Raw genomic sequence first — 27,288 nt, 5'->3', positions numbered from 1 at the left:
CATATTACCATGGCTATACAGGTAATCCTTCACCTGTCCTGAAGACCTTGTGGCACGTTTTACTTCTCCTGCTCACTTTGCCTCTCCTGCATCTCAGGACGGGCATCTAGTATTTCCAATTCCACAATGGAGCCACTCTCCAAAGAGAATGAGGCGGAAAGCCCCAGATTTTATCACCTGGATCTTTACGACTCAATGGAAGATTTTGAAATCTTTTCAGAAGAACCCTTTCGAAGGCGAGATCTGGCTGTTGAAGAACATAGGGAGGCCCAGAGCTCAGAGAAACCAACAATCCCTAGTGTGGATTCTAAGGAGCAAGACGCAGACAATGCAGGAGCTGAAAAGGATAGCGAGACCAGAAACGTTAGCACTGGTTACGACACAGAAAACAAACAGCCCTTCGAAGACACAGATACGTACTGTATTACGTGCTGTGTTCCAATCAGAGCCCTTGACCAACGGTGTAGAGAACATGATGAGCATGAAGTCATTCCTCTGGCCAGTGTGGTTGAAATCGCAAAAGTAAGAAAAGTGTTGTTCAACCCAGTCACAGAGCAGGAAATCCCTCTCTAAACAATAAGCCAGTATACTAAAGCCATTATTTTTGTTGTTCTGGTTTTTATAGGATGAGTTTCAGAAAAACATATGTAAATTGGAAGATCAGATCACTCACCTGGAGAGTTTCTCTAGCCACTTGGAGGAAATTTTTATCACTGTAGAGGTAAGACATGACCAACAACTAAGGCCGTTTCTACACCTGCCTTTTTCCCCTGGGATCATCCTGGGATCATCCCTGTGCATCCAAATGATACACAGGATCCAGGGAGCAGACAGGGATGATCCCTCCATCTGCCTGGGATAATCCTTAGGTGTAGAAAGGGCCTAACTGACAGAACAATCCTAAGCAGAGTACAAAGGGGGATTTGCCACGGGGCTACCACAGAACCACAACAGATAGTCCAAAATTCATTGCTCCTACATCAGATCACTAGGGAGTCGAGCAACATCCTAAAGTGCTTACAGAGTCCAAAACTTGGTTCCGACTCAAATCTGCAGTCTGTCCTTCTGATTCCTCCTTACACACAGACACCTCGATCATATTGTCCATAACGGGTTGGTTTCTCCTATTCAGAAAGTTCCTAAAATGATCCTGTCTCTAGAAACAATTGGCTAACTATTTAGTTACCATGGGATTATTATATCACCTGTTGTTTACCTAAGAAAGAGTGAGCCCTGCCAATCCTGCTCCCACTTAACTTCACCATTGGGCCATCAGACTATGCCCTGTCTCTTGCCCAGCCTCTCAGACTCACAACACTGCTAATAAGGCCACTATGATATTGCCTTGTAGCAGTTGTCTAGGGTATAATCAGAAACTGGAACCAGAGGACACCGAGTATCAAATAAACATGAACTTGGTCAGAAGCTAACTTTTGTAAGTTTCGGCATGTACAACAAAACTTTCCATAGAGCAAAGCAACCTCATTTCGTCTAGGAGCCTGATTACCTTGCTGGACCAAGCCAGGGAACCGGGTGGCTTCACGGTGGCAGGCCCCTCCCCTAAGCTCCTTCTCCTCCCATGTCATCATCTGGGCCCAGTCCAGCCCACCTTTTCTTTCTTTTGGGCAGAGAAAGGGACTGGGCCAGCAATTGCAAGAGCTGGCTCAGTAAGGCACCTTCTTCCCACACTGCTCACATCCCGATTGAGGTGCAACCAGCGTGGGGACACAGAAGGCAAGCACCTGCTGAGTTGGGCACATTGCCTCCCCCAGGGAAATCCTGATGTAATTTCCAATCTCTGATGGGAGATAACAAAGGATTTCCTCTCCTCCGCCTCCTCCCCAAGTCTCTTGTAGCCTCCATGGCAGGGAATGGGGACTTGGGTAGTGGAGATTTCCCTCCCTGCCATAGAGAAACAGGCCCTAACCTTAGGCCTGCATGGAAGATCCTCTTGTTTTTTCCTGTTACCAGCAATTTCCAATATCTCAGCTTAGAGGCAGGTCAGCTAAGTACAATTCCACAGTTTCCACAGCCACCATGATTCAATTGATTTCAAAACCATGTGAACCGCCCAGAGAGCTTCGGCTATTGGGCGGTATAAAAATGTAATAATAAATAAATAAATAAATAAATAAATAAATAAATAAATAAATAAAGGTTTGTAGTGTAGATACGCCCACACCAGATCTTCCTTGAACCTTGGTGATGCAAGGTCAATGAGATCCAAAATGTTTTCCAGGAGGATTTTGCCAGGCAGGAGCAGAACTTTGAGAGGTGTTACAATGACGTGATGCAGACGTTGGAGCAAAGGTATGAAGAAAACATGCAGGCTTTGGGAGAAGAAAAGAAAGAGAAACTGGAAGCCTTGTATGAGCAATTAGTCAACTGCGGAGAAAACCTGGACACCTGTAAAGAGCTGACAGAAACCATTGAGGATCTCAGTCAGCGTGAAAATAAAGTGGATGTGATAAAGGTAAGGAGATGTGTGTGGCTCAAATAATTCAGTGCATTCTGAATGTTCAACCTCAAGACCATTATTAGCTGATCAGTGCAAATGGGGCCCAGAAAATAGTCCAAAGGTAATTTAGACTGAGTCTATTATTTTTATCTCACTTTTCTGTCCAAAGCACCAATAAAGTGGCTTGCAAAATTAAAAGAACAATAAAAGCAGCTGTTCTACAATTCATAGAATCAGATCCATTGTGGGATTGAGTGTGCTGTTAAACCTCTGATAAAGTGGAAAAATTGAGGTCAGTTTTCTAAAACTCACCGGCTTCAGAAGCTTCCGCTAGGTAGGCGATTGCAGAGTAAATTAACACCGCAGCTGCATTAGCATGTAATGCTAAACCATAATTCAGCATCAGGGATGGCCCAAGACCTTTTATTGCCTGAAGTGGAGGACGAGATGGCGCCGCCTCCCATTCCATGTAGAAAAACTGACTAGATGCCAGCTGAATCTTTCTTCAATGCTGGTGATGGGACAGTGTCCCCACTTGAAGGGAGCAGACTAGCTTGGGGGGTGCATTAGCCAGGAATTGGCTAATGCATAGAATTGCACTAGGAAACTATATAATTACAACTTCTTATTTTTTTTAAAAAAAAATACATTATATTCCCTCATTTTCTGGGGCACTGACATTTGCAACATGTCCCTATCATTGAAAATCCCTCTTTCTCTTTTTCCAACAGACTGCAGTAGCTACAACCCACAGGTAAGACTGAACATTGGATTTTTGATTTCACCCCCTCTTGCATATGCAAGACTAATGTGTTGAATATTTTTATTATATTGGGTTCTCGTCTCTAAGCTGCGTAACCTGTTTCCTCGTCTCTAATATTTATTTTTTATTTTTTAATTTCAAAGACTTTAGGGTGGCTGATGTGGTTCTCCGACCTCACAACGACCCGTTGAAGTAGGCTAGTCTGAGAGAGGTAGTGATCGGGTCAGTTGTCGAGTGTACTTCGTGTCTGAGTGGGGATTTGAATCTTGGGCCATAAGATTGGGCCATTAGACCTAAGGTTTATCCCTGGATCGTCCAGGAGTCAAACCTGTTTATTTAGGTGACACACAGGGGATCCAGTGCTCAGGCAGGGGCGAACCCTGGATGATCCCAGGATAAACCTTAGGTCTAGCTGTGGCCTTGGTCTCCACTATCCCAGCTCAACACTCTAACCACTACATCTCACATTGTCTGGGTTCACACAACACACTAACCCACATTCTGTGGTTGAGTGTGTTTTGCTGTTGATTCATGGGTTAGCATGTTGACTGAAGCTACGGCATTTTCCACAGGGTGGCTTATTAACCACGGAGTGTGCCTTATTTTTCTTTAACAAACCACCTTGCGAGCCTATGATTTGTTGTGGGTTGTTCTGGGTGGTTAACAAGCCACCCTTGCTGAAAATGTCCTGGTTTCAGACAACACGCTAACCTACGGTTGAACAAACAAGCCATGGTTCAACAACAACCCACACTCAACCACGGAATATGGGTTAACAGGTTGTGTGAACATCCCCATTTAATAATGTTTACCAATGGAGGGGTGGGTGGCAGGAAAGAATAAGCCACAATAAATTGCAGCAATAGTTCAAACCCGGTCATTGTGTTTACTCTGTGGTTTTAATATTGTTACATTGTATGGCTGTTTCTTTTGTAGGCCGCTCTGACCATTTATGGAACGAAAGAGTGGATTAGAATAATTAAATATATGAACAATTATGATGAGGGGAGAGAATACAACAGATAGCACAAACGTTAACAAATGGCCAAGCTCTTGGAGTTATCAACTAATGTTGGTTTTGGTGGTATTTACAGATTGGACAAATTCTTGAAAAAGGATGTGGATGTAGACCTCTCAACACCAGCAGACTTTGAAGCCAGAGTCTTAGATTTCTCTGATGTTCAAAAACTAATGGACTCTGTTACTGCTCTCCCAGGTATTTTCATAGTTTCAAACGCAATGGCACAGCCAGCTGCATAACGGGTCACACAGTGCGTTGCACAAGCAGAATGCAAAACCGCTCACATAAACATAACTTATTATTATTATTATTTATTTATATAGCACCATCAATGTGCATGGTGCTGTACAGAGTAAAACAGTACATAGCAAGACCCTGCCGCATAGGCTTACATTGGGTTGGCTTCTTGGGTTGGGTTGGCTTCTTCTGTAGTGCATAGTTCAGAACCTAGTTTCCGCTAGCGCAACGTCATTTGCGGTAACGGGATGATACGGTTAGATACTGCCCCAAGAATTGCCATTATTGCCATCTCCAGGTTTTCAAGAGCTGTTGGATGAGAACACCTTCGATGGACCCAAGGGCAAGACACCCTTAATGAGTCTACCTTCTCACCACCATTGTCACCAGCTGCTCTCATCGATGCTCTCACCTGTTTGCTTGAGAGGCAGTGAGCAAGTAGGCAGGGGCATAAGAACATAAGAGGAGCCCTGCTGGATCAGACCAAGGGTCCATCTTGTCCAGCACTCTGTTCGCACAGTGGCCAACCAGCCATCGGCCAGGGATGAACAAGCAGGACATGGCGCAACAGCACCTTTCCACCTATGTTCCCCAGCAACTGGTGCACACAGGCTTACTGCCTCGAATCCTGGAGATAGCACACAACCATCAGGGCTAGTAGCCATGGATAGCCTTCTCCTCCAGGAATTTATCCAACCCCCTTTTAAAGCCATCCAGATTGGCCATCACTACATCTTGGGGTAGTGAGTTCCATAATTTAACTATGCACTCCATGAAGAAGTACTTCCTTTTTATTTGTCCTGGATCTCCCACCAATCAGTTTCATGGGATGACCCCGGGTTCTAGTATTTTCAGAGAGGGAGAAAAATGCCTCCCTGTCAACATTCTCCACACTATGCCTAATTTGTACACCTCTATCATGTCTCCCCTTAGCCTCCTTTTTTTCCAAGCTAAACAATTCCAGTTGATGTGACCTTCCCTCGTAGGGGAGATGCTCCAGCCCTTTAATCATTTTAATTCCCTTTTCTGCACTTTTTCCAGCTCTATAATATCCTTTTTTAGGTGTGGTGACCAGAACTGTACACAGTATTCTAAGTGTGGTTGCACCATCGATTTGTATAAGGGCAGTATGATACCCTTATGCAAATCTACATCTCCTGCTCCTCCTCCTTACCTCCAAGCGTAAGAGGCAGGCAACCAATGATAAAGAGGAAGAGCAACTCCAGGGGACTGCTGTCCTAACTGCACCTACCCATGACACTGGCTCCAGCTGCCTTGCTGTGTTCTTTCACTTCTTATGGAGAATCCAGGCACCGCCATTGTCAAATAGCCACAGCCCAGTTTTTTCCTAGGACTCATTTGGGGTTATTTGTTGTTGTTTGCAGTAAAACCCAGTTATAGCCCAACTAGTGTGTCCTCTACAGGCAGAGCACCATTTAGATTCCCCTCCCCAGCTCCTGTGCCTTTAGCAAAATGGGGCGGGGGTATTTTTGTATAGCAAATTAGAAACATCCTGCTATTTCAAACAAACAACAGAAAGGAGGAAAAATAATGCAAGGAAAACAATTGTTAAAGTTTCCCCCCTCTCAGTCGAACAGCAAATGGAACTGGAACAATTAAAAGAGGCTATTCAAGGAGCAATTGAGAGACTATTCAGTAAGATTCTCTAATTCATCACTCATTCTCTGTTCATGCTCAGCTGGAAACAATAACATGGGCATGATTTGCAAATAGGAAATGTTTAATCATTTGAGAAAGGCTGTGCGGAATGAGCTTTACTTACAGAAGGACTGTGGCCATGCAGAAAGGGGTTGTTGGATAATATAAGGTGAGATTCAAGGTGGTGTGGAAACTGCATTCTAATTCCACGTCCATCTAATTAGGTAAAAGCAACGCACCAGCAGTGCTAAAGGGCCAGTGCTTAGTGGTAGAGCCATGTGTGAATAAGGCTCCAGGTTTCGTCCCCGCCGTCTCCAAGAGGGCCAGGACCTCTTCTTGATGATCCCAGGACAGGGAATAACGGGCTGAAGTTACAGGAAGCCAGATTCCGGTTGGGCATCAGGAAAAACTTCCTGACTGTTAGAGCAGTACGACAATGGAACCAGTTACCTAGGGAGATTGTGGGCTCTCCCACACTAGAGGCCTTCAAGAGGCAGCTGGACAACCATCTGTCAGGGATGCTTTAGGGTGGATCCCTGCATTGAGCAGGGGGTTGGACTTGATGGCCTTATACGCCCCTTCCAACTCTACTATTCTATGATTCTAATTAAAAAGAAAAGCAGGTTGAAAGTGAGGGGAAATGAAAGAGATGCTCCTAGTCAGCGTAGACCAGGGATGGCAAAGAAAGCTGCAATGGATTAAAATGAGATTAGATTTCTGTGAATCTGATTTGTGGATTCTGCAACAGACAGCTTTTTGCACATCACACAGATTCTGTAGACTTGCAGACTTTTTTTTTTAACTTTCTGTAATGGTACAAAAATTCAGTTGTACAAAAATACAAAACATCTTTTCAGAGAGCAACCGAAAATGCACATAGTCCTCTATGGGCTAAAGCATGAAAATGCAGTATTGGGGATGATTTGCACAAAAGGGGGGGATTGGATCATTTCTGGAAGTGCATATTTGAGCAACTTTTCAACCTGAGTACATGTTTGGGAAACTGAGAAAAATCTGATTCTTTCAATGAGTGGGTGGCAGAGAAAAAGATGCCCGACCATCCATGCAACACAGACGAAATGAATTTAACAAAATCCATACATTTCCATCTCTCATGTAAACCAGGAGGGAGGAACCTCCAGATCTCTCACTCCAGACCAGTGGACTCCCCCTGGCCACACACCCTCACCAGCCCTTCTCTCCATTATTATTATTTACTCCTTCCTGCTCTGTCCCCTACAAAGTGGGCGGAAGGAAGCTTGCACAAGTTGGCGAAGAAGGAGAATGCCTGGATGCAAATATCTCTTCCCCGCCCCACCATTGCTTATTGAACAAAAGTAAGAGCCACAGCTGTAACTTCACCCGCATTTGGCTTCAGCTGCATCTACTGTTGGGCTGCGGAGCCTGAGAGGTTTCGACTGAGTTAATGTGGACATCAACAGGAAAAAGGTTCCTGACTGTTAGAGCCAGGAATAGCCAATAGCAGGCTAGATGGATTTAGGATGCAATCCTGTCTGGAAGGCTGTCACCCATTGAACTTAGAGGCTGACGAGCATCACATGCAGGGTGCAAGGAGTGCAGAGGCGATCTTTGCCTCTGTGTTCCTCCTGCTCTGCATTTTTGCTAGATGGGCATTTTTTTTGCTAGATGGGCATTTTTGCTAGATGGGCATTTTTTTTGGCCCATCTAGCTAGGGCTCTGCAGAGCAGGAGGGAAGGAGGCTGGGGAAGGCTAGGGATAGCTTGTATCCTTGCTTCCCCAGTTCCCTCCCCTTCTTGCTAACAAACTCAACTCTTTTCTGTCCTGTCCAAGGTCACTTTTTCCTTGGAGATCTCAGAGAGGCAACCAGAGCATTTCTCTCCATGCCAGCTGCAAGGAGGAGGGGAAGGGAACTCAGGCTTTGCTTGCAAGGCCTGAGCGCTACATCCAATTAGCTCCAGGAATGTGAACAATCCCATACCTGCTTCGATGGTGTCGAGGGCCCCTAGGATTGCTCCCTTATAGTCTGTCCCAGGGTAGTGCAGCTTCTAATGATGTTGAATAGAAATTTCCTGACTTTTGACCTCTGTCGTGTAAAAGTCTCTGAACAGATTCTCCCCCACTCCTTATTCCAGTTCCTTCGCCTCCTTGTGCGCCAGTGATGAACTCCCAGGATCCCAATTCGGCTACTGGTACATCTGTGAGAGTATGCTGGAGCTTCTTTTCAGAAGATATCGTCGAAAGCTACCAGCTGTACTACAAACGAGTAAACAATGATACATCGAAGGAGGAGCAAGCTGGTGAGCAGATGGAAAACCCAATGAGGTTTTTTGAGGATGGGGGGGGAGCACGGCTAATCTAGTGGCAAAACGTCTTGCCTTTGGGTGTGTTCGGGCATCATGCGGATCTATGGCAAGTGAAGCAGCCTGAACAGGGTTGCAGCTTTCTAACCAGGCAAATGATGGACAGTCTGCTACATGGGGCTTGTTACAACCAAGTATAACGATGGCAACCCAGTAACGTTGTTTTACTTTAATGATTAAACACTGAACTGGAAACTGGGACACCAGTTGCAGTGGTCATTATATACCCCTTGTTATCCTGCCCAGCAACTAATTCTCAGAGTAGTGGGGATGATAACAACTGTACGCGTTACCTTTTCATAAAACAACTTACAAGTTCCTTTAAAAAAAAACACCACAAAAGCCAAACCAGACGATTATTTCTCAGGAATATTTATGATGAGTAGCCTTGCTGTTTTGACCCTTGCTTTACGATCTCATCTTTCTTACTTCCTTCAGAACGTTTCTCCATGAAATCTATGCCCATTCTCCTAGACCCGATACCCCAATTATAACTAAACTTTATTGCACATAACTGAAGTCATTGCATATTGAGGGCAATTATAACACTAACACTAACACACACACACACACACACACACACACACACACCATGTCAAAAACATAAATCTCTCTGCTTAAAAACAAAAAACCTATTTCACCTTCGATTCAACAAAATCTTGCTAGCCATCATGAGACATAGAGTCATAGACTCATAGAATAGCAGAGTTGGAAGGGGCCTACAAGGCCATCAAGTCCAACCCCCTGCTCAATGCAGGAATCCACCCTAAAGCATCCCTGACAGATGGTTGTCCAGCTGCCTCTTGAAGGCCTCTAGTGTGGGAGAGCCCACAACCTCACCAGGCAACTGATTCCATTGTTGTACTGCTCTAACAGTCAGGAAGTTTTTCCTGATGTCCAGCTGGAATGTGGCTTCCTTTAACTTGAGCCCGTTATTCCGAGTCCTGCACTCTGGGAGGATCGAGAAGAGATCCTGGCCTTCCTCTGTGTAACAACCTTTTAAGTATTTGAAGAGTGCTCTGATGTCTCCCCTCCATCTTCTCTTCTCCAGGCTAAACATGCCCAGTTCTGGGCATGTTTAGCCTGGAGAAGAGAAGATGGAGGGGAGACATCAGAGCACTCTTCAAATACTTAAAAGGTTGTCATGGAAAGATAGTCACAATTTTTAAAAAGCCAAGAGAAACATTGTGGCCTGTTTTGTTTGGGCCTTGTTGGTTTGTTCACTGGTTTTTGGTTTTGGTTTGTTAGTTTTTTAAATTTTGAATACATCCAAACCTTGAAATCTGGCTGAGAAACTCCTGCCTCCAAAATATAAAATCGTGCCCCCAATATTAAAATGGTTACCATTCAGGAGTGCGTTTCAGAAAGTGCCAGCTTATAACAACTACCTAATCCTGGTCCTTTCCCATTGCAGAGTTTGTGCTAAACGTGAAAGAGACTTACTGCACCGTTACGAACCTCGTGCCGAATGCACAGTACGAATTTTGGGTGAAAGCGCTAAACAGAACTGGGGTCGGTTCAGCGAGTGAAATAGCTGTTTACATGACAGGTAAATGCATTCCAGGCTTCAGTTCTTTATTTTTAACAGCAGCCTTTTATTGAGTTTTGAACTATGCAAAGTATATAGAAGTAGAGGAAGCATTATGGAACTCAATGTTGGAAAAAAATCCCATTTAAATCAGTATCTATTAATATGAGGGAACAAGCTTTGAAGGTTCTTCAAAAATGGTACATGAACCCTGTTTGTTTAGCACACATTCACCAGGAATTGACAGGATTGCGCTGGAGGGCATGTAAGGAACCAGGATATGTGGTGGTCCTGTGTAAAAGTGGCAAAGTTTTGGACTGTAGTCTTCGGTGAAACGGATAAGATACTTGGACAGCAGTGGGAGAGAACACCAGAGTTGGCACTTTTAGGACTATTTCTGGGAAACAACAAAAACTGCTCCTTTAAGCCATTGGCTGGGGTTTTTTTTGGCGGCAGCCACACTAGTCATTGCTCAATTTTGGAAGGACCTAAAAGGAGTTTCATTGGATGGCTGGTGGACACGGGTTTGGAAGATGGCCTTATCTGAAAAATTAACAAACAAGTTACAATTGGCAAAAGGGAAGTAGGGAACACGATACATTTGCTACGGATTGGTATCAATTTATTATGTATGTTGGTAACACTCAATTTCCTAACACTTTGCCTGTAGCATATCACAATATGGCAGCCAGGTTGGTCACCGGTACATCTAGGGGTGAGCATATTACCCCAACATTAAAATCACTCCACTGGCTGCCAATTAGTTTCCGGGCAAAGTACAAAGTGTTGGTCATCACCTTTAAAGCCCTAAATGGTTTGGGTCCAGGTTACCTGCGGGATCGCCTTCTCCCATACAGTCCACCCCGCACACTCAGGACCTCTGGGGAGAATTTACTTCAGTCAGCTAAAACTAGGCTGACATCAGTTTCCCAGAGGACCTTTTCTTCTGTCGCCCCCAGATTGTGGAGTGGCCTGCCGGAGGAGATTCGTAAAATTAACTCTGTGTGATTTTAAGGCAGCTTTAAAGACTAGCCTTTTCCGGCAGGCCTATCCAGATCAATGTTAAAAATCATGAATTTTTAAGATGTATTGATTCCTGTTCTAATGTTGTTCCCCACCTCGATCCAAAGGGAGAGGCGGGTAAGAAATATTATATTATTATTATTATTATTATTATTATTATTATTATTATTATTATTATTATATCGGTCTCTCTGGTTCATGTGAATAATGTATTTTGTATTTTTCTGCCTTAATTTATTATTATAATGACTGAATGCTTGGACTATCGCATGTAGGGGGGAGGGGGGGAGGAAATAGAGTGTTAATTTTCCAAAATTTCAAAATAAAATAAAATTTGTTTTTTTAAAAAATGGGGCAAAATCCAGGCAAAACTAAGCACTTTAAGTTGCAATGCAAGACATTGCTTACACCATTGTGGGTGTGAGCGATTTGGGCCTTGATTATCTGTTTTCAAGTTCTGTACTCATTAACAATCAACAAGGACTCCACCACTTTTTTTTAAAAAAGTGTGTAGCATGTCTTATCGCCAAATGGTTCAGGAGGGTCTCTCTTTCCTACGTGTTTAGCTCCTTTGCCACCCGTTATCAAAAGTAAGGACATCCAAAGCTGTGAACACGCCGCGCTGGTGCGCTGGGAATGTGGGAACACGAACCCTGTTGACTCCTATACTGCTGAATTGTCCAAGCTGACAGATGGGGGCGATGGGGACATTATTACAGAGTGAGTGCTCTAACTCATTGTCAGATTTTCCCAAAATGGCCAAATGGTTGAGGGACAGTGCTTTGTGTTGTGTGTCGTTCACCAGAAATTGAAAACATGCCATTTAAATTGGCTTTTTAACGTGCAACGCCTAATTTTCCTGTTGCTGGCTGAAATGTGTAACCAATATTTTTCTTTTGTTGCTGCTGGGGTTGTGTTTGGCTTTGTTCCCAGGGTTGCACTTTGCTACCATGTTTAGAAATTGCTGGTTGGATGACTGTGCTGTAAGCCACTTTTAGGTAGAAGACTGGGAGATAAATGCATCCTCAGCATCTCAAAGCCTTTGAGCACAGGGAAATGTAGGCACACCTAAATCCAATAGAAACCACTGGGTCTTGGGGGTAACCTGAGTCAGATCTACACCAAGCAGGATATAACACTTTGAAAATAGTATGTGGAGTGTGTCCTGGGCCTCAAAAGTTCTCGCTGTTATAAACCGTGATAAAGCAGTAGTGTAGATCCTGCCCTGGATAAGGCATAGACTTCATTTCTGTGCCCAACCTGTTCACATATAAAGCAGCAGATTTTGGGGAAGGGGGGGGAGTGATTTTCTGCATTAGTTCTTCCCTCTTTTAAAGGCTCCACAAGGACCACCATTTGTTTGTTGCTCCTTTGACAACAGTGATTCTCAAGAGTTCTTTCCATTTTTCTCTAGGTCCATCGTAGGAATCCCAAACTGTGAGACTCTGATTCAGCTGGAGCCAAGACACAATTACCTCGTCTCTGTGAGAGCCATCAACATGGGGGGCTCTAGTGAAAAGAGTGAACCCGTCTCCATCCTTAGCACAGGTAGTAGCCACAATACTTTGCATTTAATACCTGTGAAATGTGGTATGTTGTGCTGGGAATGATCTAAAATAAACTGTAGTACTGTCCTCATGGGATGTTGCACCTGGCCACCTGAATTGTATGTAACGTTTTTATTATTTTGGCACAGTTAATGCCGTTTAATACAATAACATTTTTCTGACTGAGGGGGTGGGGGTGGGGCAGAATGGCAGTCCTACGGGGTTGCCATCTCCCCTTTCCCCAGCCAACAATGTTGCATTCTGAATGAGGCTACATCATTATTATTATAATATTTATTTGTATCCCACCTTTTGGCCAATACTGGGCCTACATCATGAGGTAGCCTCGTTCCAGAGGCATTGTGGGAAAACATGGCGGCCTGCCTGCCTGGCTGCAGATTGCAGTGGCATTGCCTCACTTCAAGTGACTAGAAAAGTGTGTTTACAAAGAACCGGAGAGCCCTCATAACCACCAGAGCTTTCCAAATAAGCCCTCCACCTCTGAAAAGGTCTCCATTTTCAAAGGAAGGCAACTGCTTGACCAGTCAGGGGCCTCACCCAGTGGCAAAGGCAACTAGATGTCACAGTCAACCAGCCCAGCAACAAGCAAGCACCAGAGCACAGGAGGACAGGAGGTGGCCAGCTCACTTTGCCTAACAGTAGGGCCGGCCCTGCCGCTGCAAATACTAGAACTGCATGGATGGAGACATTTGTGTGAGTCTTTCTTAAATGATTGTTGACCAAATGAAGGGGACAGGTAGGACCGAGAAAAATCTACCTCTCAGTCTCTGTCCCTGTCATCCCAGTATTCACATGCAGCACCATGAGATTATGGCACAAGGGTCACCACAGGTGTGTGCATGAGAATGGGGCTTTCGTACAGGAATCCTTTGCACTCACAGGATATAGTGATCACTGCCAGTTACAATATTCCATCTCCTTGCAGGCACTTCCTTTACTTTGAATGAGGAAACAGCCCACCCCTCGCTGTCAGTCCTGGAAGATGGATTGACCATTGAGTGCCGTAAAACGGAGAGTCCAAGAAGCGATCTGCCTTTCAGTGGAAATAATTTTACAAGGTACAGAATCTTACCTACCCATACAATTTTATTTCAGCTTTGCTTGTATAACTAGGATCTATGTCCTCTGGAAATACCTTCTCTGGGGAGTTTAAAATGGCTGTCGCTTTCTCGGAGCAAAGGAGTCAAAACGTTGTCGCAGCAGTTTAATATTTGATGTTGTATTAGGCAGAATCCAATGGGGCGCTTTTGCTCCCGCACATTCTTTTCTGCTCCTGCCAAGAGGTGGGACCCACTGTCTAAGCAAGGGAGATTTGGTGCTTGTTTCTGGATGGAGAAATGTCAGTAGAGCTCCTTTATGTGAACTCTGCCAGCCTGCCTCCTTGCAGAAATGACTGTTTCTGTTCATTTTGGGTTGCTGCTGAAGTGCTAAATTACCATTGTACAAGCAGTAAAGGCCACTTGCGCAACGGAATTGGGAGAATTGATGGGGCAGAAGCACCCCACTGGATTCTGCTCACCATTTTAATTATTTTGCGATGGCTTTTTATTACATTTTTGTATACCACCCTGGTATCCATAGATGAACAGTACTGATATTTATTTATCCATAGATGAACAGTACTGATATTTATTGTTTTACTCTGTACAGCACCATGTACATTGATGGCGCTATATAAATAAATAATAATAATAATAATGATAAACATTAGTAGTAATTGTAGCACTTGTTAATAAGACCAACAATAACAGTTCTTATAGGATTATACACATTTGATTTTGATTTTTATAATTTCCTTGTTGTTGTCCTCATTATCGTCATTTTCATAATTTCCCTGGTAAACCAGCCATAAAGTAACTGCTCCCCTTCTAATTAATTCTAATTCAAGAACAGCAACTCTACAAATGGAATTGTATTGTAAAAATCACTTGCTTCAAATAACATTTTCAGAAAATCGATAAAGGAACTGGATTTAAGCTTCATGTTTGAATTCCCAGATCATCCATAGGGGCTACTTGAAAGAGTCAGGGGGCAGATGCCATCCTTTGACCATACTCATTGTATGGGTTTGACAGTTAAAGTGAAATTGACCAAGTACTAGTAGACACCATTATTAAGTGAAATTGACCCAGTACCAGTAGAGACCATTGCAGACTTGCTGAGATGCTTCTTCTGCACGGATGGGAATATCTTTCCAACACAGATTCCTCACTTAGTAAAAAAAACCCCCACAAAACAGTTCTGCACTACTGGATCCCGTTGAAGAGACGTCAACCGACCGTTCGGAAGCATCAACTGGTGTGACGAAAACATCAACCCAGTGTGTGGCTGCTATGAAAGGGGTCAAATTCCCTGCTAGAGATCGTTAGGGAAGGAATCCAAAATAAAACTGCCAATTTCATAAATGAGTTTACGCAAACCTGTGAGGCAACCACATTCCAGTCGCCACACCTCAAAAGGAATTCGTAGAGCTGGAGACAGTGCAGAAAAGTTGTGCGTTTGTTTGCTGTGGGAGTGGGTGGGGAGAGGCTGGGTAGCTTTCTAACAAGGCAACTACACTTTGGGGAAATGGTTACGGATTGTCCTCAACCATCTGCCATGAGCTTCTAACTTGCTAGTTTGTACACCGTCTTTGAACTTGTATATTGTGCCTTCTATTACAGCTTTGTCTTCCATCGATTCCAGGTAGAACCACCTGCCACCTCTAATTTTAATTGCACTCTTTGCTTGACTTTGCACTTGAACCTCATTCCCACCCCCCAATGGCCTTCAGATAGTCCAAAATGCAAAATAATGAAATAATAAAAAGGTGAGTGTCGTCAGACACCGTAAGAACTCCGTGCTGTTATTCCTGCAGCTGTGGGGGTTTAAAAATGTGCATAATTACCCAGTGCTGCCTAATGGCAATCTATAATTTTACACACATCACCAGATTCTGAAGGAGGTGGCTGGGTTTCCCCCCCCCCCCCCCACTTCCCACTTAATTCTAAAAGTGGCCATGATTGCTATAGAAACATTAACTGACACAGAATTTGACACATGCAGATATGCCAAAAGTCTTTCCTCCTTGCAGCACACTGCTGGCATTGTTGGGTAATACTCAGAGAGAGTTCATGAATCACCAGTTCCTCTTAAAAGTGGTTTTCCGTAGGGACAATTGGAAAACAGCAGAGTAGCCACACCTGGCCTGGCCTCTTTTAACCCTGCAAAAATCATCAGTTCCCTTTAAAAGTGGTCTTCCGTAGAAACAATTGGCTAACATTATAGTAGCTGAGCCTGGCCTCTTTTAACCCTGCAATGGCCAGCTCCTAAGATGTGGTAAGTTCCACCATCTTGATTTCTGTGTCACTGGGCAGATGAGTGGTAAATATTCCCTAGCAAATATAAATGGTCTATAAATATGATGATGAATCAGATCTATAACCTCTCTATATGTCCAACAGTCTTGTCCTAGACCAGTGGTTCCCTTGAGGGCGGTGGGATTGCATAGGGGGGGCGTTAAGAGGCAAGGGGGCGGCAGGGGGGTGCTAAGAGGAAAAGGGATGTCAGGGGGGCACTCGAGGTGGTCTTTTCCAAGAAGCGCCTCTCCAGAAGGTCTTAAAACCCAGGGACATTTTAATGGGAGAAGGTAGTTTGGTCGCAAGCCATATAGGGGAAGAATCCACACATGTATTAATACCGTTTAAGAAGAGTCCTTTTAACGGTGAATTGAAATGTTTCAAAAGCATCAAAACGCTAATGAAGAGACACACCCTGCTTGGTGTGCCCCGCCACGCCGGCTGCAAAACAGAAGCGTTCGCTCTCTTTTCCCTCCCTCCCTCTGCAAGCCTGCGGTGGGTGCTTCGGATTTTGAATAAATATTCAATTAATTGTTACTATTTTGAATTTTATTATTATCTTTCTTAGTGGGTTGTTGAAAACCGCTATTCTGAATAATGATTTTTATAGTGTAGGGTAGGGGGCACTGGGCATGAGTTTGTGGAACCAAGGGGGCGGTTACCTGAAAAAGTTTGGAAACCACTGTCCTAGACTAACACTGGCACCCAAAAATATTTTTTATCATTTTTCCATTTTTTGAATATACATGGATTTTTATGAAATGCATACTGCCTTCTAGCAATTATACATGGGCTGCAACAAAAGTGGACCAAATATCCAAATAAGTATCCATTTGAAGGATACTTTGAAGGAATGCCACCCTTTCAAATATTGAAAATGTTGTAAGGTTCCCAATCCATTGCGTTATAGGACCCGAGTATTTATCCTTTCGATGTTGTCATATTGGAGAATTCAGTTACACCAACCATTTGTTAATTGCCATGAAGCAGGTAAATAATTTAAAAGAGAGTGAATATCAGTGAATATTAAAGACCGCTCCAGTCCAAACAGATTCTGTGTAATAACCTCTTTGCAAAAAGAAGCTAAAGGACATTGCCAAAACATACATCGAAAAGTGTTAGCTGTATTGCACCGCCAGCAACTAGCTGAATTGGACCATCCCCTATTAAAGAGACATTGCGGTGTCCAACATCATGAAGCAAAAGGTGTTGCTGAATATGACGCAGCCTCAGATCCATAGACGCGAGAGGTAGATGCCAGAGCAACAATCCACAGATTAGGCATTTTGTGGTGGTGCCCACAGCAATTTCTCAAATTCTCAAATGCGTCCATGGCTCCAAAAGGTCCTAGATGTTAGCTAACTCCCGATATTCAGGATAAGGAGAAGGTACGCAGAAGATGGTTTCAACGCATTCTAACAAGTCCATCAATAAAGTCAGCTGACTCCATCAATACATTTGCCTAGAAATGAAACAGACTGATTTCCTTTGTCCAGATCCATTGCCATAATGGGATACCCGATACCATTCCGAGGAAAACATTATTGGGAGGTGGACGTCGACGAAAATACTGAATACCGGGTTGGTGTGGCTTTTGAAAATGTGACCAGAGACAGCTATTTGGGTGCAAGCCACTCCTCCTGGTGTATGAGGCACACTGCCAGCCCTTCCAGGTAGGAACACCTCTGGACTCCTTCAGTGTGATTGCACTTTTATGGGCGATTAATTTCAATAGCTTTCCTCTCTTGCAGACATACCTACGAATTCCTGAATGACGGGATGACACCAGACATCAGGATTACTGTCGCTCCCCAGAGAATTGGCCTTCTACTGGACTACAACAAAGGGGCACTGTCGTTTTTTAATGCCGATACCATGCAACACCTGTATACGTTCCACAGCTGCTTCCAGGATTTTGTGTGTCCCTGTTTTGCCCTAGAAGAACCCAGCAGGCTCAGGATTCGAAATGGCATCAAGATGCCCCCAGGTGCCATTTTGTGATCAAGGGTAGCCGCTTTTCATCAGACCTGACGTATGCATAACTCTAGTAAATCTTCAGCTGACTGTCACAACAATGTCATCTCTTTTAATCTGCTTTATTACTTATATTTATTATTTACACACACACACACTTCTTTTTAAATAAAATAATTCAAGCAGGCTTACGAACAAAATTTAAAATGAAGCTAAGGTGGTATTTGGAATCTGATGGAAAATGTAGAAAATGATACAGCAGGAGAGAGACAGAAAAAGAAATAGTAACCGGCAATGCAGTGACAAATAATAGACAAATAACAACAACAACAACCCAAATCTGTCTCAGCCATTACCCAAAGGCCTTCCAGCTTATCTGGCAACTGTTTGTATACAAGGGTGGAATAAGAAAGGTATAACATGGTCACTTTTTTTCTCCTCTATTGTTGTTAAGGTATTGTTCCAATCAAGTTTTATTTGTGATTGTAAGCCATCTTGAGTGCCTTTTTCTTGGTAGGGAGGTGGGGTACAAATCAAATAAATAAATAAGCGGTGGGATTTCAAAGTTGTATCTGCTGTTAGTCTAACCAAAGTCCTATTCATTTCAATGGCTGTACTCTAAAGTAGGAGTAGGATTGGATACAAATCGCAGTCAGGAAACTATATGAGGGAAAGTCACTAGGGTCTCAATCCACACACACATACACATACACATACACACACACATACACCAGCCTGCCACCTTGAGTGCTATTTTCAGTAGGAAGACTTGGTAAAAAATCAAATCAAACAGTATTAACCAAGGAAAAGATACTGGGTGATCTGTTCACTGTTCTATGTTATGTATAATTTCCCCTCGGTCACTCTTCGCACATAAGGAAAACAAGCCATTTTCTTTGTTCCAAAACTTTAAACAATGGAGGTCTTTAGACAAATGCCCAAACATCATGGCCTCAATACAAATTGGAGTTGGAGAGAGTTAATTTTAGCTGGGGGAAAAAGATGGTGGAAGATCTGAACTTCCAAACATCTAATTTGGCCTTTAGCAATTCTTTGGCTGGATTACTGGGAGGGTGGAGATCAATGGTATGTGTGTATAATCTCTTAAACAACATGAATTGTCAGCAATTACCATAAACCAGTTGATCCCACTATAGAAGAAAGATTTTCAAATTGGCACCCATCAGCAGTATAGAGCTAACTTCCATTCCATGTCTTTGAATGGAAACATGCATATATTAGTGGGGGGATACCCAACAAGCATTACATAAGGCAGGAACGGGCAACTTCTGGCCCTCCAGATGTTATTGGACTGCAACACCCAACCCAGAGCGGATTCGCTGCCCCACCGACGTCAGAGCCACCAGCCTCCATTGGTTCACAGGTTGCTGGGTGGTGTTTTTCCTTATCGGAAGCTATGGGAAAGTTTTGCTACCTCAGTCCTTGAGTGTTGTGCCTAGAATGAACCCGTCCAATGGGACATAAGTTATCAGCTGGCTGTTAAACACTCTTTACTGGTAGCAAATGTTGCAGCCAAGCAAGGCCTTGTTAACCCACAAGAGGGCACTCTTGGCTGCCTTCAAATGCTAAGGAGTGCACTAGAAAGAAAGGCAAACCATTGTACTCAACAAAAAAGCACCTGAACTTGAGTGGATGGGGAGAAAGTGGCTGGCTTCAGAATTCGGATCTCTTATTCATCTCACTGCTGCTCCTGGTGAACCACCCTGTCGCTTCTTCCTTTGTGCCAATGCACTTCGCATTGAACTGTCAAGTGGAACCCTTTTCTAGATACGTGAAGGCGATTGCTTTACCCTTATTTAATGGTATTCCCAGTAGTAACGAGAGCTGGACCATAAGGAAGGCTGAGCGAAGGAAGATAGATGCTTTTGAACTGTGGTGTTGGAGGAAAATTCTGAGAGTGCCTTGGACTGCAAGAAGATCAAACCAGTCCATACTCCAGGGGGGATTCCACACGTCGTACTGAGGCTGCTTCCATGCGGCCCCAGTGCGACCTCAAAGCGATCGTGTAACTTTCCTGTAAAAGAGACGAGGAAGAGGCGTCCTTGCTGCCGCCGCCGCCACCCACCTCCCTCCTCGCTGGCGGGGACGGAGAGCTCGGCGGAAGAAGGCGGGGAAGCTCTCCACCCCACCTTCTTCTGCCGAGCTCTCCGAGTCGGCCGGCAAGGAGGGAGGTGGGTGGCAGCGGCGCCGGCAAGGACGCCTCTTCCTCGTCTCTTTTACAGGCAAGCTACACGATTGTTTTCGGGGTGCACTGGGGGCGAATGGAAGCGCCCTGAGTACGATGTGTGGAATCCCCCCAGGAAATAAAGCCCGGAGGGAATGATATTAAAGGCAAAACTGAAGTACTTCGGCCACATAATGAGAAGACAGGATACCCTGGAGCAGATGCTGATGCTAGGGAAAGTGGAAGGCAAAAGGAAGAGGGGCCGGCCAAGGGCAAGATGGAGGGATGATATTCTGGAGGTGACAGACTTGACCTTGGGGGAGCTAGGGGTGGCGACGGCCGACAGAAAGCTCTGGCGTGGGCTGGTCCATGAAGTCACAAAGAGTCGGAAGCGACTGAATGAATAAACAACAACACAATTCCAGCAGAGGCTAGACGGCCCTCTGTCAGGGATGTTGTAGAAGTTGCCAGATTCCTGCAGGGGGTTGGACTAGATGACCGCCAAATGTCCCTTTCACCTAGCAGAGGCTGGTGGCTCCCATTTGGGTGGGGCTGTGAATCCACTCACAGAGGCAAAAATGACGGCGTGACCTGAGCAAAACAGGCACTGAGGACTGTAAGGGTAGACAGAAGGTTGAAATTAACTTGAAATTAATCTAGAATTTATGGAAGTACTTGAAGTAACTCCCCCAACTAGCGCCCTCCTGATGTTTTGAAAACAACTCCCATAATTCCCTAACCAGCTATGTCATCTAGAGACCTGCTTAGTGAGTTCGTTGGCCAGACTCAACCCAGGAATAACAACAAAAACGTGTATCCAAATCTAAACAACAAAAACGTGTCTCCAAATTACTGTAGATTTAAAAATCTACGCATGTTTAGACCGAAATAAAGTCCCACAACTTCCAGCATTCCCCAGCCAGCATGGGGAATTTGATAAAAAATTAACACTGTGCTCTAAAAGAAGATACATGAAAAACACACAACCAGGAGAGGGAGAGAATCCTCAGAAGCAAAAAGAAACAATCTCCCTCTTACTGTGACAGTTTTCCACAATTATAGAGGACATATTTTTAATCACTCATGTGTAGTTCGTATCAGTTTTTAGGATGCATTGTGTATTGTGCCTTCAATTTCATTTTAATTAAAATACAGTGAATTTCTTATTTTATTTCTTGCCAGTACAAAGAGAGATGCAAAGTCTGGTCTATAATAAGTTTTGAATCTTCACTGCAAAAAAACTTTTATCATGAACAGTGTGTGTTTTTGTTTATAGTCTGGACTTTCAAAACTCTCTTAGGCTGGGAGTTAGTAGCCAAAGTAAGTAATTGTTTTAATCGCTCATGTTGTCTGAACGCCCTGCGCTCTAAGCAGAAAACTGAATTTGTATGGCTATATACTGTGTCACAAGTGCTTGGACTACTCTTGGCATAAAGCAGAACAGCAGGCAGCTGAACAGCCTTGTGGTTTTAGCACCAGTCTTCCATGCAGAAGGCTGCGAGTTCTAATCCCATAGCAGGCTGGGATGCTTCTTTTAAAAATGTTGGAGGACTGAGAAAGTTGAGCCAGTAAAGTCAGTTGGTTCGACTGATACTACCCTCCTAAATTAAAAGGTAAAAGAACAGGGTGTGTCTCAAGGTAGAGCCAAGCCCTACTAAGTCTACCATTCAATTTTGGGAGAGTCAAACAAGGACAAAATGGCATCCCATCAGTTATCAAATGCCGGAAAGGTTTTTTTTTAAAAAAAAAAAAATAGCAGGGCCAATCCAGATCAGGACCCTGGCAGGGGATGGGGGGGGGGGGGCTGTAGTCCCAATCCAGGTTTGTCTCCCTGCACCTTCTATTCCTATTTACATTACAAGAAAAGCTTCTTCCAGTGCAAACAGCAAGTGCAGGACCTTGATCTAGATCGCAGCAGGAGCAAAGGGTTAAAAACCCCATGCTCCTCTCTGCCCCCCCCCCCCCAAAGTCCTGATCCAGATTGGGGCCTGCTGTTTTCTTTTTAAAAGCCATTCAACTATTGCTAATTTCTCAATGACATCTTGTCTGGTTCGGCCGCCAAGGGTAGGGCACATATATTAAATGCAGAGGTTCACCAGCTTACATACAATCAATGAGTTGGAAGGGGGCTTGGAGGACATCTAGTCCATCCGCCTGTTTGATGCCAGGAACCGAGCGCTACATCATCCCCAACAGGTAATCACCACCATAGTCATCATTTAATTTATATGCGCTGTTCCACAAAAAGCGCCCAAAGTGACTAACAGCAGCAATACAGAAACAAGAAGGCATGCCAGCCCATCATTGGAATTATACATTGTTACAATAATAAACATTCATTTCACTAATGCTAATAGTGTCACACTCCAAAGACAAATCAAACAATCACAAGCAGCACATCCAGTTTATAAATTTTACAGACATCATTTTTTTAAAAAAAAAAAATCTAAAATGTATAAACTGGATGCGCTACTTGCGGTCGTTGGTTTCATTTTTGGAATGCTGTATCCTACATATCGCATCGCCTGCATTTCGGTTGATTAACAGGATAACATTCCAAATTACAAAAATTAGGGATGTGCTCCGCTTCTAATCGGACCGTAGAAGCAGGAGCGGAGCGGGGGGCTTCGCCTGCCCTTAAGGCGGAGGCGAAGAGGATTGGGGGGCCGGTGGAGCGTGTCGAAGAGGATCGAGGTGAAGGTGGATCCTTCGCCTCGATCTGGAGCTCCGCTGGAAAGGTAAGTGGGGTTTACCGGGCCCTGCTGCTGTCCCCCCGCCCTCCTCTCCCTTACCTGCCTCCGTCCGCGGTCCGTCAGCATCTTCAATTGAGCCCGTGGTTCCAGCAGGAAGTCTGGGCCGCTTGCGGCCCAGACTTCCTGGTGGAACTGTGGGCTCAATTGAAGACGGCGACGGACCACGGACGGAGGCAGGTAAGGTCCCCCTCTCCCTTGGTCCCTTACCGGGCGATGGCGGCAGGGCCCGGTAACCCCCCCTATGGGGGGGGGAACGGAGCTCCGATCCAGATCCGGAGCTCCGAGTGGAGCGGAGTGGGCACAGGCGGAGTGGGGGCGGGGCGGAGCAGCCTGATCCCAAAATGGCGGATCTGAAAGTGAAGCCGAGTGGGGGGTCCGTGCACACCCCTAACAAAAATAGGCAAAATCAACCGTTACAACAAATGATCGATTGATCGGTAATGTGTAAACCAGAGCCAAACACGCCAAACCTTTCTTAGGAGCTTTAATGGAGACTACGAACTGCCAACGGTTACCCCATTGCAGAAAAGAGCAGCCAGATTCCTTGCAACCTGCCGTAGCGGATTTCTCTCATGCTGGTGCAGTTTTAAATGTTCCAACCAGGGATGGATGGACTTACCCGCATCTGGTTCTGTCAGACCCCCGTTCAGCTGCCGCCTCCCCACCACCCCCACTCACAGCACTGTGCTTGCCTCTTTGAGGCTCAGCGAGTGTTCGACAAAGCCGTGAGGCTGTCCGCTCTCGCCTAGAGCCTCCATTGTTGTGCACAATAAAGGCTCTGGAAATTATGTATTTCCTATGTCGCGTAAATGGCGGATGCAAAGGAGGCTCTGGACCGGGGCAGATGGCACCTGGGTTCTTGTGGAGCAGGCCCACGAATGCACTGCAGCCCAGCAAGCTGGGTCCAGTTGGGCAGAAGCAGGGGAGTCCATCAGATTCCCGGATCCAGTTGGGCACCCGCGACATCCCTAGTTCCCACAGAGACAAGGGTGTTGGCTGGAGATGAAACCCAGCCCTCGGGGTTCAATCTCCAGCCACAAGGTTTTGAAAATAAAACATCGACAAGCGTCACCTGCAACAAAAAGTCGCAGCATGGAGTCCTCCTTTTCGGCATTCCAGCCAGCCAGCCTACCATGCCTTCTTCAGAATATTCCATTCTATTTCCCACGCCCCTGCTTTCCTGTTTCCCTTCTGCCACAGACCCTCAACATTGCATCATCACTGAGCGTGCTCAGTCCTCATTGAACAGTTGGGGGGTTTCCCTTGCTACACGTTCTACTTCTGAAAACTTTGGACTCTCCCCAAGCACGGCTCTTGTTTCTCAGCAGCCTTGTTCCGGCTACACAGCCGTGTCGTATCACAGTGCCCGACTTTGCTGTTAGCGGAGATGATCCTTGGACAACGTCCACTCCCTAATGAAATCCAGCCAGTATGTTTTGGCTACAGAGTTTCCATACAGCTTGAAGGACTGAAGTTCTTGCTCCCTGGTCCTGATGGAACTTGAACTTTGTTCCTGGAAATGCCCCTTCTCCCGTGTGAAGGAAAAGGTTGTTGATCTCCCGTCCCCATACATGGAAGTGCAAGGCCTAAGGAATAATGTCATGGTAGCCAATTCTACAAAGCCTCAAGTCAATCCTCTTAGAAACAATTCTTTGTGTGGGACAGGACTCCCTTGTCTCATCAGGACTTCACAAAAGCTGCCAGCTATCACAGCACAGCAACCATCTCCCAGATTTAATGCTTACAATCCTGCAATCAGATTCAGCGTTCAACCTAAACTATATACGGTCCTTGGATCCATGTTTAAAACGTGCATAGGTGTTGCAAAACCAAACCAAACAAGTTCAACGTTAAGAAGCCAAGCAAATAAGCTGGAATTGACCTCGGCAGACCCAACGGAACAGCCGCCTGTGGATTTGTCTACCTTCAGGGAACACTTTCCACACTGACAGGCCTGCTGAGGTTCCCAAACATGACTGACCCACAGGGTTTGCAGAGTGGTCAAAGCAAAGACATGGACAAGCCAAGAAACACAGCACTACTAGGAAAACCACTAATGCTCAGACCAAGACCCAGTCCAGACAGGAAAGGCTGTAAACTGCTTCCTGTCCGGTCTGGAATAGGAAGTCGTTTACAGCCCTTCCTGTCCAGGAGGACTCACTGGGCAGTCTGTGTGGGCATGGTCAGATCAAAACCTGCAAGCTGCAGCCAGCAGAGGCTGGTGGCTCCGGTGTCAGTTAATCCACTCTGGGTTTCAGTCAGAACTTTGAAGGAGCTATCCATGGTGCTGGTTCTGACGGAAACCTGGAAGAGATTCACCGCCCCACTGACACCAGCCTCCACTGCCCTTATTTATATTGAAAAGTGAGCCTTTGGGTCTTACCAAATCAGCCACACTCCTCTAAAACCTCTCCTCTCCTTGCCTCCCACTCCAAACGATAGTCCTATTTTGCGACTTTGCACTGACAGTACTCTTAGATTGCCACATTGTAAGCACGGGAATGGCATTTCAAGGGCGGGGTTTTCTGGACATGGTGATCATGCACGTCGTACAAATGTCACTTAATCACCTGGCTATGTGAATGCAAAGCATCCCACTCAGAACAGACAGCCTGCTTATCATGTGATATCTATCTGTGGCAAAAGACTCAGGCACATATTGCTGCTTTGAAAAGTGACCCTTGGACCAGCTGACTCAGTGAATAGGTCCTTGGAGTAATCCACATGGACATTATTCAGTTCTGACATTTGCAAGCTCGGGACATCAGGATGTAAATGCCAGGCACTGAATCTCTCTCTTTTGACTAATAGTAGGTGTACCTGGAGAACCATTGCCATTTGAGAAATGGCATTCCTCATTAGCCAGAGAAAATAAAGACACTGCTTAGATCCAGACCTCAGCTTCCTGCATGAGGGGTGAAGAACAGAGGCCTGAATTCCATTACAGAGAAACTTTCGGGAGCCACATTACAGCAGTGGGCAGGGCCAAAGGCAAAATGATTTGGGGGGAAACACCAGCGTATTTTAGCTCAAAGCTCTTACAGCCGGAAGCGAAGTCTTAGAGGATCAACGTACAATGCTGAAATCCCGCATCCTCACCAGGGCTTTCTGCTTCCGGCTTCTTTGTGGGATTACTAATGGGCTCCATTACACTGCAGAACATGTGATTGGAAGTGAAATTGAATTGAAAACTTCTTTTCTTGGCAATGTTCTATGTATTACATCACACGGTGCCATCTAGGGGATGAATTATAGTGCTACACCATCATTTCACACTGGCAATATCTTGCCTTAGCTTTGCTTATCACTTTATCTCCGACCTTCTTAAAAAACAGAATAAAGCTCAAAAGGTGTGGGAGAAGCCCTGGAGGTTGACGACATCATGTAACGGCCCGCAAACATCCATGACTGACCAATCACAAGCCTGCAATAAAGGCGTGTAGAAGAGGCATTTCAACCTTTTAGAAAGGGCAGGGAAAATACACCAAAGACAGGAAACCAACTGAAAATCAATGGATGTGGGGGAAAGGGGGGTCAGGAGAAGAGAGCATTGGCTTCTAGGGACCAAGGGGAGGAGACATTTCCTTCAGGGATCCCCAAGAGGTCCACAATGGGACCCCAGGAAACACGGATTTGGCCTCCAGGCTGGGGATGCTGCACCCCTGCCCTGCACAGATCAGAAGCAATTTGCTGCAACATTTTGCCTGCTGATCCTAAAACATATTTATCCATCCAGGGGTGAGAAATGTGTTGAACTCCAGATGTTGTTGGATTGCAACTTCTTACATTCCTGGTTCTAGCACATAAACTATGGAATTCACTACCACAAAAATTAGGGATAGCCATGTAGACAACCCCTCGGGTTGTCTACATTCCTAGAGGGCAAGGCTATCAATGGTTAGTCCTGATGGCTATGTGTTACCTCCAGTATCCAAGGCAGTAAGCCTATATGCACCGGTTGCTGGGGAACACGGGTGGGAGGGTGATGTACCATGTCCTGATTGTGGGTCCCTGGTCAACAGCTGGTTGGCCACTGTGTGAACAGAGTGCTGGACTAGATGGACCCTTGGTCTGATCCAGCATCAGGGCTCGTCTTATGCTCTTAGGCCTTGCAGTCCTGGGCCTTACATGCTCAAAACATCCATAGGTGAATCATCAAAGATGCTATAGTGCATCTAGGAACTGGCCTCGAAATGAATTTTCTGTGTGGCATTGTTTGATGTGCCTGGGTTGGATGTACAGTGTTTGGCTTTTCAGCTATAAGTTGTCCCCGCAAGGTATCATGAAGACAGATCCACACTGTAAATGTTTGCCGAGGCCGTATTAGTATGTCAGAGATGTTTAATTAGCCTAGGCTTGTGCTCTCTGATGTGGTTCAAAGCATATTTTGTACTAAACTGTTTTGCTTGGGCCTCTTTGCCTGCCCTCATCCTTTCTTC

At 45.0% G+C, this 27,288-nt stretch overlaps 2 protein-coding genes across 2 annotated transcripts in view; one reads left to right on the top strand and one right to left on the bottom strand.

Moving 5' to 3' along the window:
• Positions 1–27,288, bottom strand: part of GATM (glycine amidinotransferase) — a 250,974-nt gene that overhangs the window by 38,293 nt on the left and 185,393 nt on the right. The window lies entirely within an intron of this gene.
• On the top strand, positions 32–18,141 carry FSD2 (fibronectin type III and SPRY domain containing 2). The gene is made up of 12 exons (XM_063142577.1): positions 32–522; positions 626–721; positions 2,240–2,473; positions 3,190–3,212; positions 4,316–4,437; positions 8,253–8,417; positions 9,895–10,029; positions 11,598–11,751; positions 12,446–12,579; positions 13,525–13,657; positions 17,434–17,610; positions 17,689–18,141. The coding sequence occupies exons 1-12, from the start codon at positions 127–129 to the stop codon at positions 17,936–17,938; spliced, it is 2,019 nt and encodes a 672-aa protein (XP_062998647.1). The 5' UTR covers positions 32–126; the 3' UTR covers positions 17,939–18,141.

Source organism: Elgaria multicarinata, chromosome 16, assembly GCF_023053635.1.
Source record: "Elgaria multicarinata webbii isolate HBS135686 ecotype San Diego chromosome 16, rElgMul1.1.pri, whole genome shotgun sequence".
Classification (NCBI taxonomy): domain Eukaryota; kingdom Metazoa; phylum Chordata; class Lepidosauria; order Squamata; family Anguidae; genus Elgaria; species Elgaria multicarinata.
The sequence above is the reverse complement of the archived record's forward strand: the minus strand, read 5'-3'. Positions and strand labels throughout refer to the sequence as shown.